This window comes from Centruroides sculpturatus, unplaced genomic scaffold (assembly GCF_000671375.1).
Source record: "Centruroides sculpturatus isolate CEXI.00-Female unplaced genomic scaffold, Cexi_2.0 scaffold73, whole genome shotgun sequence".
NCBI lineage: Eukaryota > Metazoa > Arthropoda > Arachnida > Scorpiones > Buthidae > Centruroides > Centruroides sculpturatus.
Window position 1 is genome coordinate 762,046 of NW_019384330.1, and position 17,927 is coordinate 779,972.

General features: G+C 28.1%; 2 protein-coding genes across 2 annotated transcripts in view; one reads left to right on the top strand and one right to left on the bottom strand.

Annotated features, from left to right (window-relative positions):
• Positions 1-216: 216 nt before the first annotated feature.
• The window catches only part of LOC111629747 (cyclin-dependent kinase 14-like), a 103,669-nt gene continuing 85,958 nt past the window's right edge, over positions 217-17,927 (bottom strand). Inside the window, exons 17-20 of the mRNA XM_023373656.1 lie at positions 8,685-8,782; positions 2,720-2,810; positions 2,506-2,624; positions 217-823 (exon numbers count right to left, since the gene is read on the bottom strand). Coding sequence (XP_023229424.1) covers positions 2,527-2,624; positions 2,720-2,810; positions 8,685-8,782 — 287 coding nt within the window. The 3' untranslated portion in view covers positions 217-823; positions 2,506-2,526. The remainder of the gene's footprint in view (positions 824-2,505; positions 2,625-2,719; positions 2,811-8,684; positions 8,783-17,927) is intronic.
• LOC111629676 lies at positions 14,298-15,572 on the top strand. The gene has a single exon (XM_023373564.1). It carries the CDS (start codon positions 14,385-14,387, stop codon positions 15,444-15,446), a length of 1,062 nt encoding a protein of 353 aa, XP_023229332.1. The 5' UTR covers positions 14,298-14,384; the 3' UTR covers positions 15,447-15,572.

Consider the following 17,927-nt stretch of genomic DNA (forward strand, 5'->3'; position numbering starts at 1 on the left):
TTTTCATGAATTGGCAAAGCTGCAGTATTTTTCTTTTACAAATACTAACCTTAGATCTACATAATCAGCTTTTTCTTATACATTTTAAAAATATTTTACTAATTTCAATAAATTCTTAATATTTGGCCATTTTATATAAAATACCCATTTTAAAAAAACAAAAAAATTTTGTAAATAATTCCAATTGAAAAGTTTCCTTTTATGAATGAAAAAATTGGTTTTATTTATTGGAATTATTTTCATAAATATCTTATAAATTTATTGTTCTATATATGTATATATGTATTTGTTTTTTGGATCATTAAAAATGTAATTAATGTTGCATTGAATTTCAAGAAAAGTTTGGAAAAGATGGGTTTGCAATAGGACGTAGGAACTCTAAACTTTATAAAGAATGGACTAATTTTTTAACTTGTGTGATTTGTTCGAGTTGTATGGAGTCGAAGTAAGCCCATACCGGTGAAATGTTTTGAAAAAGTGATCATGAGATCCATATAATACTGCACAATGTACAAAAATGTGATAGACAGAAGTGCATTATAAATAAATGGAATTTTTAAATATTCATGCACACATTATTAAAGCAATTTTCATAGACAATATATAAAATTTTTTTTATAACTCTAAGTTATTTTCGATTTGGAATGAGATTCTTTCTTGTTTTGGCAGACTGATGAATTATAAATAACGACATACGATTTTTTCGGTCGTATAAAGTTCGATCGCCGAAAATCACTGACACGAAATCAGTTCATTTTGCATGAGATTGAAAATGATGAGAAAAATAAACAAACAAGATGTTTGGTATTTTATATCTTCTTACCTGAAAAAGATAAAAATAAATTAAATAAATGTAAAGTTAAAAAAAAAAATTTAATTTAAAAGTTGGGTTTTATCTTATTTAAAATTGTAAGAAGTTATTGATTATTTTAAAGCCAAATATCCAAATGATCAATCATATGGATTCCTGCAAAGTACTGGCATGCTTTGAGTCCTTTGACCTTTACTCAAAGTGCTCACCAAGTGGTACATTTTACCTCCTATTGAACTACTTGAATATGCAATGAACAGCATTTTATTTTTAAGTTTATGCATGCATATTTAACATATACATAAAAAATTTAACTAGTTGTCAACAAAATTAAATTCTGTACTGTACATCTGATTATAGAAAACAGCTTTACAAAAAGATATTTTAATATAAAAATTCTAAAAACTAATTGTACCCATCTCCTGCCTATGTTGATTGCTTCACTACAATGATTCATTGATTACAACGATACCACTTTGCGATTTAATAAATCAGCAAACAATTCAAGATTCCTGCAAGCAGATGTGCTATAGAATAACATCTATGTTAGATGTAACTAATTTAATCAAAAGTTCATATCATAGAAGTGACAGACCACCTTTATACAATAATTACTAAATAAAATGTAAATTGGTTTTTAAATTCATTCATGCTGTCAAAACTAATACATCAATAATGGAAGTAACAATAAAACAGGTTAATTTTAATATTAAATAAGATCATGATGGGAGATAATCTGATTGGGAAAAACATGGAATTTAAAAAATATACTGATGTTGATGCAAATAAAAATAGACAGACAACAGGATGATTCAAAAAACTGATACAATCAACATAGCTTTCTACTTAAAACTGGTCAATGTGACAACTGCTTAATGATATGAACAAGTCAGCACTATTTGTATTATATTCTACTTAGCTAAATAATGGAAGTGACAAAGATGGCAAACACAATGATTTCCTTCAAGAATAATGACATAGTCAGTACTTGAATTAGATCTATAGCTGGCTAATGAAGAGAGAGATAAACCATTCAGACATGAATGACACTCCCTCTCTTACAACAACAGATATATAAAGACAGGAATGAGGGTGTTGAAACCAGAGAACAAGAAAAGGGTTGTGGCATACATTGAAAACTGGACACTTCTATCTAATTCTAAGAACAAAATAACAAAAGAAAACTTCAGAAAGAAAGGGGTTTTCTACATTACCTCTTTCTTCCTGAAGTTTTCTTTTGTTATTTTGTTATATGAGGTTTGTAATGGTGCTCTTAAGCACCATTACAAACCTCATATAACAAAAACAATAACACATTCATATAACTGCCTGTTTAACTTCTACTGAATATATTGAGTCAAAATTAGATTAAATGTACATTCTACACCTTTATCATCCACATCAATTACAGCAAATTTCCTACTGTTAATTTGCAATAGGAAATTTTAATCAACAGAATTTTGTTCTGAAAGACGTAGATATATGGTATTCTCTTTTTCAGTAGATTTATCTGCTAACAGATCTTCAGACAAATGTATCATCTAACTATAAAGGATGAAAATTTTAAATAAAAAAATAAAAATCTTTAAGCCAATTTAATTTTTGCAAGATTATTGTATGAAATTATTTTTCCACAAATATATCAAAATTTTAAGTTTTTTATCATTTCTACAATTAAAATCATTGATTATTACCTATCACAGTTATCATGGATACTAGCGTTGCAATTTAGCTGCTGCTTCAATCACAGACAGTGGATGATTGTGAGTCTCTGGACTAAGTTTGCAACTGGGAACATTAAACACAGATGCTTCTAATAAAATACAAAAATGAAACATTATTTGAATAACAATATTATTATTATTATTATTATATTAATTATAAATGCAGGTTTACTAAAAGACTTACGATCAGGTAAATCATATACTTTAGAGGGAAGGTCAGAGAAATATTTATGATGTAATGCTTGAGTGGCCGATATCCTAAGATGAGGTTGCAACTAGAAATAATTATTTTGTTATTAAAAATTTTTTTAACAATTGACATTGCAGTAAAAACAGTATATTTTAATAAACTCTTTTTACTGTTTTTGAAAATTATTAATAAATACTAATAAAATATTACAAGAAATTTATTCAAATTTATAAACTATACAAATAAGAATTATATAATAGATTATAAATTGTACAGTACATATAGGTTGTTTATTGGGCTGAAATTTGAAAAAATTGTAGACCTATAAATTCCCACTGTTGTCCATCTATCTTTCCTTAATCTCGAAAACAGAGTTAGATAAATGAAATTCAAGAGCAGATATGGAAAGATTAGGGGCAGGAAGCCCCAATGAACTATATATATGAACTTCTGATGCAAACCAAAGTTGTGCTATTTCAATTCAAAAATTTCCCCTGAAAGAAGCTAGACAGATGACCGGCATGACTCTATTGGTAAAGGAAAAGTATGATATACAGGGGCAAGATGCTATTATTTAAGGTGGAGAGCATATATTTTAAATTAAATAAATTAAAAATATGATTAAAAATTGCAGTCTCGCATTATGACGATGTCACAATAAATAATATTTATTGATATATTTATCTTTTTAAATTAAAACATAAAATGATTTCAGGTATTTTCTAAAAATGTCCTAATATACTATTCAAGATTTTGGCAACTGCTTTTTCTTGTTTGTAAATTATATCTAACTTATGAACATCTTTTTTGTAGACAGTTCCAAAACCTGGAGTAATATACTTTTTTTTAAACTTGTTTCAGTCAGACAATAACACATTCAAAATTTAAATATTGTTAAATCTATAATAGCAGAATGGCAAAGATCAATTTTAAAAACTTGAAATATATAATGTATAATATAATAATAATGATATATATATATATCATTATATGTATATGTATATGTGTATATATTATATATCATTATATATATATATATATATATATGTATATGTATATATGTATATATACATACACACACATATACATATATATCCCCATTGGCATCCACAAAGGGGAGTAAATGGGGCACTTGCTTCCTAGGACTGAGCAAAAATTCCACAAATTATAATCATAAAAGTGGTTTAGATATGTAATCTTACATCCTCAACAAGGGGATGCTTTTATGCAATACCGTATTTTATATACTTGTGGAATAAACCCCCTCAAAAATTAAATAATTATATAAAAAATTTGTTGATGTAATTATTTGTTTCCAAGCTTGGAAAGTTTTCTGTGGACACACATATATACAATATGAAAAAATTATTTATTTGCATTAAGGCTAAGCCTTGTTACAGGGGGTAAATATATACAATATAATTATATTAATACTCTGAAAAATAAAGAATATATTAATTTACCTTTGTTATTTAGTTTGATGATAAATCATTATTTACAATTTAATTTTAAAAAGTCAGGTGCATGTTTATAGTAAATAAATATGGCCAAGAAAAAAAATTTCCAATAAAATCTTGTTAATTGTACTTTTTAAAATTATTCCAGACTGCAATATTTTTAACAATAGTCTTTTTTTAAATTTTAAAAATAATACACATTTTTTTAGATTCTCAGAATGTATAAATAAATTTGATAATGAAAGAAGATTAACAAATTTAAATCACAAATAAGAACATTAATCAGATTATAATTTATAGAATTTTATTTTCTGATAAAACCCACAAAGCAATTTAAAAGAAAAAGTATTCAAAGATAAGAATTTCTATATATATCTTAAGTTTTATGTTGCAGTCAGAAAATATATGTATATATTTGAATTGCAGCTATATCTGATATTTTTCATAAAGCAAAATTTTAATTATATTTGACATTAATTGTACAATTAAAATTGCTAACTTAATTATTCTTACTCTCATAAATTTGTAACATCTGAATATTTATTGACTTTCTGGAAATTTTGCTGAATAATCTGAAGGAAGTAATGTGAAAATGTCAACCTAATCAAGTTTATATTATTTTATCTCCCTGATAGCAATTTAAGATAATAATTGGATAATAAAATGCATACCAAATATTTCCCTACTGTTAGTCATTTGTTAAAATTAAGAATATATTTGATTATTTAATAATTGATATTTATGATCTGTAATAATACTTGTAATGATTCAATTAAATAGAATAATTTAATAAAAATGAGCAATTATTTATTGTCACATTGTCATAATACCAGGCTGCAACTTTTAATCACATTTTTAATTTATTTAATTTAAAATATATGCTCTCCATCTAAAATTAGTAGTGACTTACCCCTGTATATCATACTTTTCCTTTACCAAAAAAGTTGTACTGGTCAACTACTTAACACCTTTCAGGGGGGAATTTTTGAATTGAAATAACATGACTTCCAGTTTGCATTGAAGGTTCATATATAGTTAGTTGAGGCTACCTGCCCCTAAGCTTTACATATCTGGTCTTGTCTTTCGTCTATTTAACTCTGTTCTCGAGATTAAGGAAAGACAAACAGACAACAGTGGGAAATTATAGGTCTACAATTTTTTCAAATTGCAGCCCAATAATCATCTATTAAGAATTGAGAAGACCATATTTCATCATATTCACAGAATTTATTTTAAATAGTTTAGTTATTTAGATATGGATACAGCTCTTTATTGTCAATTCAATAAATATTAATAAATAAATTACCAATAAATAAAAAGACAGTCAATTCCAAAAAATTTTCGTTAAAACTTTGGTCGATCACCTNAACGGAAATAAAAGGTGATCGACCAAAGTTTTAACGAAAATTTTTTGGAATTGACTGTCTTTTTATTTATTGAAAAATTTTTACATCCAGCGAAATTTTAAAAATAAATTACCAATTAATAAAAGAAAAGTTATACCAACTAAGTATATATTAGGTTATATAAGCCTGTCATTAATCATTGCATCACTCCTGCATTCATATATAACACTTCTGTATACTTTTAGTTTGTGTGAATAATATAAACATTTTTATCCTTTGTTCATTCAAATAATCATTGATGCAATATTTGTTATATAGAAAATACATATTGAGAATTATTGAACATAAAATTTGCATTGATTCTTTTAAATAACTGTTAAAATTATCATCAGAATTACGTTAATCAACAATACAATTATGTTAAGGTTTAACAAAAACTCTTCCTAACAACCTGTTACCAGTGTGTTCTCCTTCTTCTAAAACTCGTAACCAACCAAAAATAGCTCTTTACTAACGTTTTTGAACCCCAACGACGGTTCTTCTTCAGGTATTTCGAATCTCTGATGGAAATGCAGCTTGTAAAACTTCAAATTCGAAAATATGTATGTTTGAACATTCTGTGGATATTCAGAAACAAAGGAATACAACGGCTCGGGCAATTTATGTGTCGGATTCAAATATAGACCCCGAATTTAAGAAAGCCAGAATTATCCGCACCACACGGAACATACAACATATCAAGTGGCTGGAGACAGCCAGCATATATTTAGCTAACCTTAGGGATAATCAATGCATCAATCATAAAGAAGAGATTATGCTATCAGTAGCCTGGCAAGCGCTTATGAACAGTAATTTATGATAGCCATATTGGAATCAACTGTGCATGACAAACAATGACTTAAAGAGGAAGCATGTATTCAAACATACATATTTTTGAATTTGAAATTTTACAAGCTGTGTTTCCATCAGAGATTCAAAATACCTGAAGAAGAACCGTTGTTGGGGTTTAAAAATGTTAGTAAAGAGCTATTTTTGGTTGGCTACGAGTTTTAGAATAAAGAGAACGCACCGGTAACAGGTTAGGAAGAGTTTTTGTTAGTATTCTCCGGTGTTGAGATAAAGATGTGTATGTTAAGGTTTAAGATAAATTCTAGCAATATATATATTTTTTTTAATATTAACAATAAGTATAAAATAAAAACTTATACAGTGGAACCCCCGGTTAACGAACATCCTGGTTAACGACCAAATCGGTTAACGAACTTTTATTTTGGAAAAATTTTGTCTCGGATAATGAACAAAATTCGGATAACAAACTTAACGGCTTTTTGTGTCAAATTTGTAAGCTTGCTGACTTTTAGGGAAAATCAGTTAATCGTGTGTCGGTGATGGTCTAGGGTCCATTCGTATGTTGGTGGTGGTGGAGGAGACAAAGATGACAAGTATTTTACAGTGAAAATCGTTTATTAGAATGGGAAGATGCTTACATATTTGAGGTAGTTGGAAATGGCTTATCTACAGTATTTTCTCTTGGCACTGAGGAGTGGTGTATCACTGGTCCTACGATAGTGCAAGCTGATCAGTCGTAGCCCCAGAGCGGACGAGATGGGTTCGCTTGGTCACAGAAGCAATGGTAGGTGACAGAGCTGCAACAACTGGAGCAGTCCGCGAGACACAACACAAATTTTAGCAGGCACGACTTCAGGCTTAATCCAGATGAAGATGACACAGATTAATCGCCATAGAATTTTTAGGAAAACTGTGTTTTGACCTTGAGATTTGGGGTTTTTATAGTATTTCTTCTTTGAATCTCACCTTACGATTAGTCCTGCGCCCCATTCGTCACTTCCCGATTGTTTTCTTCTTTGTCTCCAGGTGAAAACTGAAACCAGATCAGGTCACGAGAAAGATTTGTTCCGAGGCGTTTATTTGACACCTGTTCGTCAATTCTGATCAGAGATTGTTGATAAACCTATAAGCCTTTCGCTCATAATTTAGCCTATTGTTTCTGCTATCTGTCATTTTAGAACTTTAATGATCGTATGTGATGTTTTTATACCCGTCAAATCTTTTCCCTTTTCCGAAAATTTAACCTAGATCGACTGTTTATGAGCACGTTTTCCGATATTTTCATTAAAGAAAACCCATTTTACAAATAAAATTACAAAAATACTGACGGCTAGAACGAATTAATTGTATTTGCATTAATTTCTATGGGAAAAATTGCTTTGGTTTACGAACGGACTCGTGGAACGGATTACGTTCGTTAACCGGGGTTCCACTGTAATTAACATTTAATTTCAAAACTGGCAGAAATTTAATGCGTAATATGTAAAGCAAGGGTCACCAAACGTCTTTGATTGCCGACTCCCTACAAGTTTTTGAAACCTCACATCGACCTCCACAAAAACATTGTGTTACAAGCAAACCCAAGTACAGTACTTACTATTTTAATACATTTCTTTTAATTTTGCATTTTTTTTCATTTATTATATATTTGTTAATAATAATTTTTGTAACTGACAATTAGTGAGATGGATAAGCTTGATAATCGACCCCCCCCCAATAATGTTATATCGACCCCTGGGGGTCGATATTGACCACTTTGGCAACCCCTGACGTAAAGAGCCATAATTGGCAAGTTTTTGCATTTCAGACAGGAAATATAAAACATGTTGACATATTTTAATAATACCTATTTTACTACAAAGAAGAATATATAAACAATAAATTGGATTCTGATTTTGTTAAATTTTATAAAAAAAAAACTATTCTTAGAACCACGATAATTTACGAATAGTTATTCTGTATGTTTCTTCTCTGTTTTAAGCCTTAATGTTAGATGCAAATGCATCATTCACTCTGTTATCGAAAATAGAATAGAAAATAAAAATTAACCAAAAATTTGCAAAATGCCTAAATTCACCTTTAATCATACATAAAAAGATCTTATTAATAAAATAATAATGTAAATAATAGAACGTTAATACTATAAGTTAATAATTTAGTGGTTAAAAGTACAAATAAAATATGAATTTAATATTAATAATTCTATTTTTAAACTTATCTAAATATATATACTAGAAATATATAAAAAAATTACAGAGGTTGTTAGCACTAATTTTAAATTAAGATATACATTTTAATCTTATATACCTGAAGGAAACTAGATGCCAACTTTTCAGCATTTGCCATTTTGATAAGTTTGGGAAATGCAGCAGACAAATGTTGTGGCTTATAAATCTTAAACTTCTCTGAAATGAATTTATTAGATTTAAGTAATATATATCTGTAATTACTGATTTTAAAACATACCTACAAATGTTATACACACGCACACACACACACACAAAAAATAATTTTAATCAAATTATAAATCAATACATTCAAATTCAATGCAAAAAAAAAAAAATTCATAGAAACCTTACTATACAATGAACAAAAATATGATAATCAAAAAGTTTTCAATATTTATTATAAATAGTCATATAAATTAGAATGTAATCTTCCTATAAAAATAAGTAAAAGTTCTTCAGCATGCTCAGATATTAAAAGAAAGAATTAGAAAAAGATACATTTAATTGATTTATTAATCTCTACAGATATAACAGATTACATAATTAATTTCTTTTTATACACATTTCATTCTTAAATGGATGCTTCTTGATCAAAAATTACACCTCTGCTTAAGAAGGCATTTCTTTCTTTATTATACAACTTATATTGCTGTCATATGCTCAATACCATTTGACAGCAGTAAATGATAAAATATGATGATAAAATATAATTTTAAAGTACTCTTATTTGTCTCAATCAAATATTCTAATATTCTAGCTCAGCTGTAAACTTATGCTCATTCAAATCTTTACAAGAGCAACGAGGTCTAAAGAAAGGTAATCATGTACAGGATTTTTCTTATAAGGTGCTACAAGTTACTAATTCACAAAAAATTCGAAAATAAAAAAAAATTGATGAGAATAAAAACTGAATATTTGCAAGGGACCTTTGTAATGTCCTAAAAATAGCCTCTTCCACTCCCTTCAGAGTGGGGTGGGAGTATTCCAAAACTTCAAAAAAACCCTCCAATTTTTTTTATATTTTTGAATTTTCATTAAAAAATAAACTTTTATTGAGAACATTAAAAATAATAATAATAATAATAATAATTTCAAAAGTTATGAGTGTATACTTGTACAATGTATCAATACATTGTACAAGTATACACTCATAAAAATTCACATGAACTAATTAGTTGAAACGGATTTCAAACTTATTAATGGTTAATTTTTAATCAATTTTTGATGTGATTCAAAAGCATTTCTCATTTTTTAATTAATATTTAAAGTGAATTTAAATGACATATTTAAAGAACAATGGATTGGTTGTAGAGGATCAATTTGACAGCTATCTGGTTCATAAGATTTGACACCAATTGATTAATTCCTATGGAGTTTTATAAAGTATCAAATTTTATTTCAACAAGATACCGATTCAAGATTTAAAGCATCATCACGATTTAAGGTTTAAAGCAAAGAATAAGCAATTCATGTACTAAAACACCAGAAATGTTGCAATCCATTTGGCAAAACTTTGTTATTTGATTACTGAAAAATAAAACAATAGAAATGAATTACCATAGTGCATGAAAAACATTATTTTTTATTACACCATTATCTTTCAAAACATACCAATCCACATATGCTCATAACTTTTAAAATTATCCCTGTTTTGAAGAAATAGTCTGAATTAAAGTATCATTTTTTAATGGAGAATCAGAAAATATAAAAAACTAGGAGATTCCACTTGAAATTTCAATGATGTCTTCCACTTCATCCTGAAGGAGGAATAAGACAGGTTTTATGTTTACAGCATTAAAAATAACCTTGGAAATATTAAATTTACCTTTATCATTGTTTTTTAATTAGAAGCTTATTTTTCAAGTTATTGACTCTTAACACCTTATCTAAAACATCCTGTATATTGAAACTATTGTAATTAGTCTATATACTGAAATGAAAAGATATACATTCAGTTGTAACAATAACAATGAAAATTATACCAATAGTAGAATTAATTTGGTTTCAAATATTTTTGATCTATAACAGACCATCTTCAGGATTTGTTATTTTCAGAAGAACAAATTTGAATAATTTTAAAAAGAATTTTTCAAATTATTTTGTACATTCAATTTCAATTTCAAACATTTTACATCGGCTATTTTGAATTTTTTTTCTGAAAAACAAAGAATCATTAAGACAGTGTATGAAGTAGACCAAGAATGTTTGAAGTGAAATGAATCCAACTATTAATTGATGTGGTTTTCATTGTCATTTGCTACAATCACGTCAAACTTTTTGATGAAATATATTTTCTTCTAACTGTAAATCCTATATTTAAACAAAACATTATACTGTTTAAAGTCAAACTGTGAAGTTAAGAGAACAGATATGATCAGTAATATAGGGGATGTTAGCTTCAGTGATTATTTAACTAATTAATTAATTAACCGATTTTATTGATTATCAGTTAATTATTTAGACTTTCTGAACATTCTTCACAGAGTATATCATAATAAAGTAAGTCATTAAAAATTGTGGAATTAACCTAATTTTTAATAAATTCTAAAAACATTATTACCAAAAAATATTAAAATTTACATCTCTATTACTTTCCAAGAAACTTGATTTCATAATTACAGTAGTAGTTGAAAAACTAGTATGCTACAAACTAGTCTTAAGTTGCATTTACAATATACAACTGACATTAAAATAAAAATGTCACAAAGTTAAAATAAATAAAATGTCAATTTTAATATCTTAAACTTTACCTAAGTTAAATTTGTAACAAGATTAACTTTCTTCATAAATCAAAACTTTTGCTTGCAATATTTTTCAATACTTGCATAACTATTATACAGCAAATTCTTACTTTATGATGTTAATCTATTCCAGAAACATATAATGCAAAACTAATAATATATACTGTATCTATATTTTTATAATTTGTTTCAAAATCTTGAAAGTTGAAATGTTTGCAACTCTCTAAAAGATTATTTTTATAACAAATATTAATTTCATATAGAATACAGAATAAATAAATATTGCATTCTTGTGTGTAAACTCATAGGATATCTATGTTTAGAAGACAATTTGAAAAGAATGCACAAATATACAGAAATTTAGATTACAATTGTAAAGTCATATTTACAGAACAATAACTGCACCAATAACACAGGGTATACAATGGGGTGGGTTATGCATCATCACAAGTTATGTACAAAAATATAAAATTAAAATGTAATTTTAAAAAGTAATACTGTTAGTTCTAAATGATAAATGCATGTTATATTAGCATTCACATCATTGATTGGTTATTTATCATCTACTTCACCAATTGGACAACAGCAATCATAAATTCATTATTATATAAAGTAATTTGAATGAATGCTTAACTAATTATAAGACAAAGATTTATAATCATACTATTGTACAATTATTTTATACACATATATACAGTGAAAACTGCTTAGGCGACCACCTGCATTCGACGGGCACCTGTCAAAACGGGCAAAAATTTCTGGCACGGATTAGTTTATCCATAGAGTCTTCGTTTAAGTTATCTGTATTAAACGACCACCTGTGTAACGCGACCTCGGGCATCAATTTTTGGTCCGAAACAACATACAACACCTGTAATAAGCGACCACTTTCGCGAATGTATCTGGTCTAAACTATTGTAAGAACCCATCTCAACAACGTTTCCACCTCCTAATATAATGAATTAGTCTAAACTCTCGTTCGAACCCATCTCGGGCACTGCTTCCACCCTTGAAATTAGGTGCAGGTGTTAATAAATTAGTCTAGCAACAAAGGAAATTCATTTCAGTTTGTTGGAAAACGTCCGAAATGCAAAGTGCTGTCGTTAGAAGATCGTATTAAAGTTATCACAACAGCAATTAGCGGCGAAGTTTAATTGTGGGAAAACAAAATTTATTTTACCCTAGACCTACAGTATTTTCCTTGGGAGTGTAAAATATTGTACACGATACAATTAATCGGCTGATCTCATCGTTTGATAAAATCTATTTTTATTTATTTATTTTGAAGCTCATATACAGTACACGTGCGATAAATAGTTTCTGTATCAACCTACCTTATTTCCACGATATTTTTAGAAAAATAATATCCAAGTAATTTTCGCAGGCAAAATGTTCAAAAAACAATAACTAATAGTTTTTCTTATTGTACTTAATTAATTAAGAAAATATTAAATATTAAAAAAATACAGTATTTTTAAAGTTAAAATAAGATTAAACTAACGAAAACCAAAGTGATGGAGAGATAGGACGCGCTTGTATATTGATGACGTAATACACTTAACTGAGGAGCGAACGAAAAGAACCGAGTCGAATTAATTAAGTCGGAAAAAAAGAAAGTGTGCATTATAGTCGAGAAAATGCGAGTATTGTATTAATCTTTAAAATATTGGTGTTAAATCTGTCTTATAATATCATGACGACTCCTGTAAATCGGGTTATCCGATAAGAATAAAATACAGTACTATACTAATATAGCCCTATCGTTGAAAAAATTCGCTTATTTTTGCTCACCTCGAGTTTTGCTTAGTAGAAATGGCTAAAAAGTGGCTAAAAATACGTATGGAAATACGTATTACAGCACCACATGTATTGGACGACCACCTGTCTAAAAGACCACTTTTTGAAGGAACCGTGGATGGTCGCCATAGACAGGTTTTACTGTAATTATATTTTAAATTACTAAAATGAAAGTATTGTAACAAATACTAATGATTATTATGAAGTAAATTTCATATCTCAATGTGGTAATATTTATATATATTATTCATCATAGAATTGTTATTAATTTATATTATCACATACAAAAGATAGAAGAGTTCTTTCAAGTTCATTAGTTTGTTAAATTTACTGAAATAAAAAATATAAGTAGTGAAATAACTTAAAATGAACTAAAGAAAGTATACAAAAGAACTAATGGTGTTCACAAAGAAAACACAAGTATATCAAAGATAATATACTAGCTACTGTGATAACTTAGTTGGACTAATTACTGTACCTTTACCAGTGGGATTTGACTCCACTTTTGTCCTCTGATGCCTGAGGATAAACAGTTAACTAGGTCAAAAACATTAATGCTCTACTAGAAATCCCACTGGTAAAGGTTTAGTAATCAGTCTAAGTGTATTTCAAACCACAACAAACATTCAAAATCAGTCAAACACACTATCTTACAAAATATGTTTAGCAGCAATATATTTGTCATTACTTTCAAACTAACACTTATAATTTTAATTCTACAGCACTTGAAAATGAAATTACAAATCATATTTTCCATTTGATGCATAACTTCAAAAATATTCATGTAGGCCAAAAGACTTCATTTAACATTTGAATGCAAAACATCATTCATTTTTACAAAATGCATTTTGAAAGAAACTAAATATCTTTAATATATATATATATAATCCTCTTAATTGATAAGCTATAGCTTATTCAAAAAGAACTGATAAAATGCTAGAAAATTTAGAATTTCCAATAGAAATAATAATTGAAAATTTACAAAAAATCTTCAAAAGAGACAATGTATCTACATCTTGTCCTTTCTATACACCTCAGGAAAGAAGTCTTATGGAAGAGCCAACCTTTCTTTAGAAACTTTTTTCTATCTCAAATTATACAGGGTGCTTCAAAAAAATGTATACACACTTTGAACTATTGTAGTTTTCCCGCTCTACAAGGCTAATGTTATATTTCTTCGCCAGGTGGCAGCATAATCGTCCCTCTATGTTATATTATCAGTTGGAATTTGTAATATCAACATGGGGGACGTACGTTTGAGTTTTGAAGAACGTAAGCAGGTTATTAAGTGGTACTGGAAGTTTGAAAATGTAAATGAAGTTCAAAGACAGTGGAGAAGGGAGTATGATACAGAACCACCTTCAAGATTAACAATTACACGCATACGAGACAAATTCGAAGTTCATGGAACAGTGTGTGATGTGCATAAAGGTCATTCAGGTCGGCCTCGAACAGCTACAAGTGATGAGTCATCAACGGCAGTCTTGGAACTGTTTCAACGCTCTCCTAACAAATCTTCAAGGCAAGGGGCATGTGAAAGTGATGTAAGTGCTAGCAGCGTGCTACGCATTCTGAAGAGAGGCAAGTATCGTGTTTACATTCCAAGGCTGGTGCAACAGCTAAATGACGACGATCCAGATCGAAGGTTGCAATTTTGTGAATGGATTCAGGAGATGGTGATACGTAAACCGGGATTTATGGGTAGCATCATTTGGTCGGATGAAGCCCAATTCAAACTTAATGGAACTGTCAATAGGCACAATTGTGTTTACTGGTGTGAAGAAAATCCTCACATTACAATTGAAAAAGCTGTAAATTTGCCTGGTGTAAATGTGTGGTGCGGTTTGTCTTCAAGGGGACTCATTGGACCTTTTCGATTTGAAGGCACTGTAACTGGTATTAATTACCTAACAATGCTTGCTGATTCCATATTTCCTGCCATTCGTGCATTATACGATAATGATGATTTTTATTTTCAACAAGATGGTGCTCCGCCGCACTATCACAGGGACGTACGAGCTTACCTGGATCAAAATTTGCCGGGCCAGTGGATAGGACGCAGGGGGCCAATCGAGTTTCCACCACGCTCTCCAGACCTTACACCACTGGATTTCTTCTTGTGGGGCACAGTAAAAGATGAGGTGTACAAACGTAAACCACGTAACCTAGACATTCTTTGGAATGAGATTCAAGCAGTGTGTAGAGAAATCTCATTGGACGTTTTGATACGATGTACAGAATCTGTGGTGACTCGTACTCAGAATTGTATTGATGCTGCAGGTCACCAATTTGAACAGTATTAACATTTGTTATTTATGTTTCATTTACATTGGACTTTCAGCTTTCTATTTTCCTGAAATTTAACTTTGTAGAACGGTAAATAAATTTTCTATGGAAGTTCAAAGTGTGTATACATTTTTTTGAAGCACCCTGTAGTTTCATCATAATATCATTTCATATAAAACTAACCCAATATATATGTTAACATTGATCTTTTCTTCTGGAATATTCTAAATTAAATGTATTTGTTTCTAATGGATAAATTTAACACGAGATGGTAGTGTGATTACCTATCTCTAGTTCAAATTGCTTATTATCTTAAACCTTCAACCCATAGGTGAAGAAATGCTTCATTATCCTAAGGATTGGATCTGATAGACTAATAATTACAATTATTATTTCAAATCATTAAGAGTTATTAATTGTATGGCATTTTAATATTTTTTATCTATGTATATTAATTACAGTTATAAAACAAACAACACAATATTTATATTAAATTCATCATAATTATTTGATATTACATGTTAGAATGTTCTAAACAAATGTAGTTAATGCACTAGAAATAGTAATTGTTTTTCCATTGTAAAACAAAAGAAAATGGTTGTCAAGACAAACCGAATCAATAACTTCTAAAAATTACAATAAAATTTCAAATCAAATTTCAAAACTGTTCTCACAAATGAATATAACATGTGAACATGGGTTGAATGTAACAGATGAAAATTGTGTTTAACCCATGATAGTAAGGACAGAAATAGAGTGATTAATTAAAAAATACTATTGTTTGAATCCTAGTGACCCTGACAGCAACTACAGTACATATCCACAAAATACTGCAATGTTATCCATATAAATTTATAAAAGTTTTAGAAGGTTAGATCTCTCTAACCAATCCCATGGGATGAAGGGTTAATAATCAGCAATACTGCAGTTTAATAAGAATCCAGCTGTATCATTTAATAATTAATATGTCAAATGTAATATAAAAAATTATTATTAAAAAACATATGGCACTATTTGAAGAGTTTATTCTCTACAAAAGTTCATTCACATCATAAATAAAGAAATAATACTAGGAACAAATAGAAAAAAATTTTTTTGAACTATTGTTCTGAAGTATATCATATATTATAAACTGTCATTCTTTACAAATAACAATCATTAGAGAATATAAATGTCTTGTAATTCTAAATTTATTTAACACACTCCCATCTTAAACATGATTAATATACAACATATTTCTACAATATTGTAATCAGCTTACAACTAATGATACATAGCTGATAATTTTATATTTCACATGAATTTAGATTGTAATCAAATTAGTGATAAATAACAATATAAATAAGGTATCATTATTATATATAAGCATAATTTATTTTTAAGAAAATTGGCATTTTTATAATTATTTTATTTAAAATTCTGTTTATTTGAAGTGCATATAAAAACATTTTTACAAATCTAATCAATTAATTGAACAGTTTTAAAGTTGTAATGTATATAAAGTTCATTCTAACCTGATAATAAATCCTAGTAATTGAAACTATAATTTACCTTATAAAAACAAAAATATAATATATGCATATTAAAATAATGGAGTAAAAAATTTGAAGTGTATAATACACTTACTATAAACAACAGAAGCCAGGTTACATTTGAGCTAGAATATGACTAATTAATAAATAATTAACAATGTAATTTGGCTAACTACTGTATCTCCTTTTAAGTCAAGTATGTTGTTAATCACTTAATAATTAGTCACATTCAAGCCCAAATGTAACCTGACTAGTTATTTGTGTAAATCAAATATTCAAATAGCAAATCTAAATTTATCTCTTCACATTAGGATATAGAAGCTTTTTCAAATCATCAGAAAATGATTAGTGTATTTAAGATTATGACAATAAAAAAAAAATCTAATAGAAACAAATGTTAAATATAAATAAGAAAGATTATATAGAAATCCACAGATAATATCATATAATGTTTACAAACTCACATAATAAACTTTTCACAGAATACAGTGGATATTTGATCAGGTTGCAAACAGGAAACATTGTTATTCAAGTTAAGCTCATCTGTATATTAATTAAATGTTTAAAAAAATCTGAGTTTTTAATTTTTGGCATTTTGTTTAATGATCCCATAAGCAATTTTTTATAATTTCAGCTCAGGAATAAATGTTAATTCCTTTAAAATTTTTAATAGAATTGAAATACAGTATATATTATTTCTTTATTGATTTTGTAATATAAATGAATGAAAGTAGAGATTGCATTCATTACATGATTATTTTTTTACTAATTATTCAATTGTTTCTACAAATTTCTATACTATTGTCCAATGCCCTTCATTGTGTCAATAATTACAACAATAATTCAAAAAATCATATTTTATTTACTTTAAGTATTTGAGTAAAGATCAATATAATATTATCTGAGTTTCTTGCTGTAAAGTTTACTTCTAAAGAATTTTGCAAGTGATCAATCATCATTCATGCT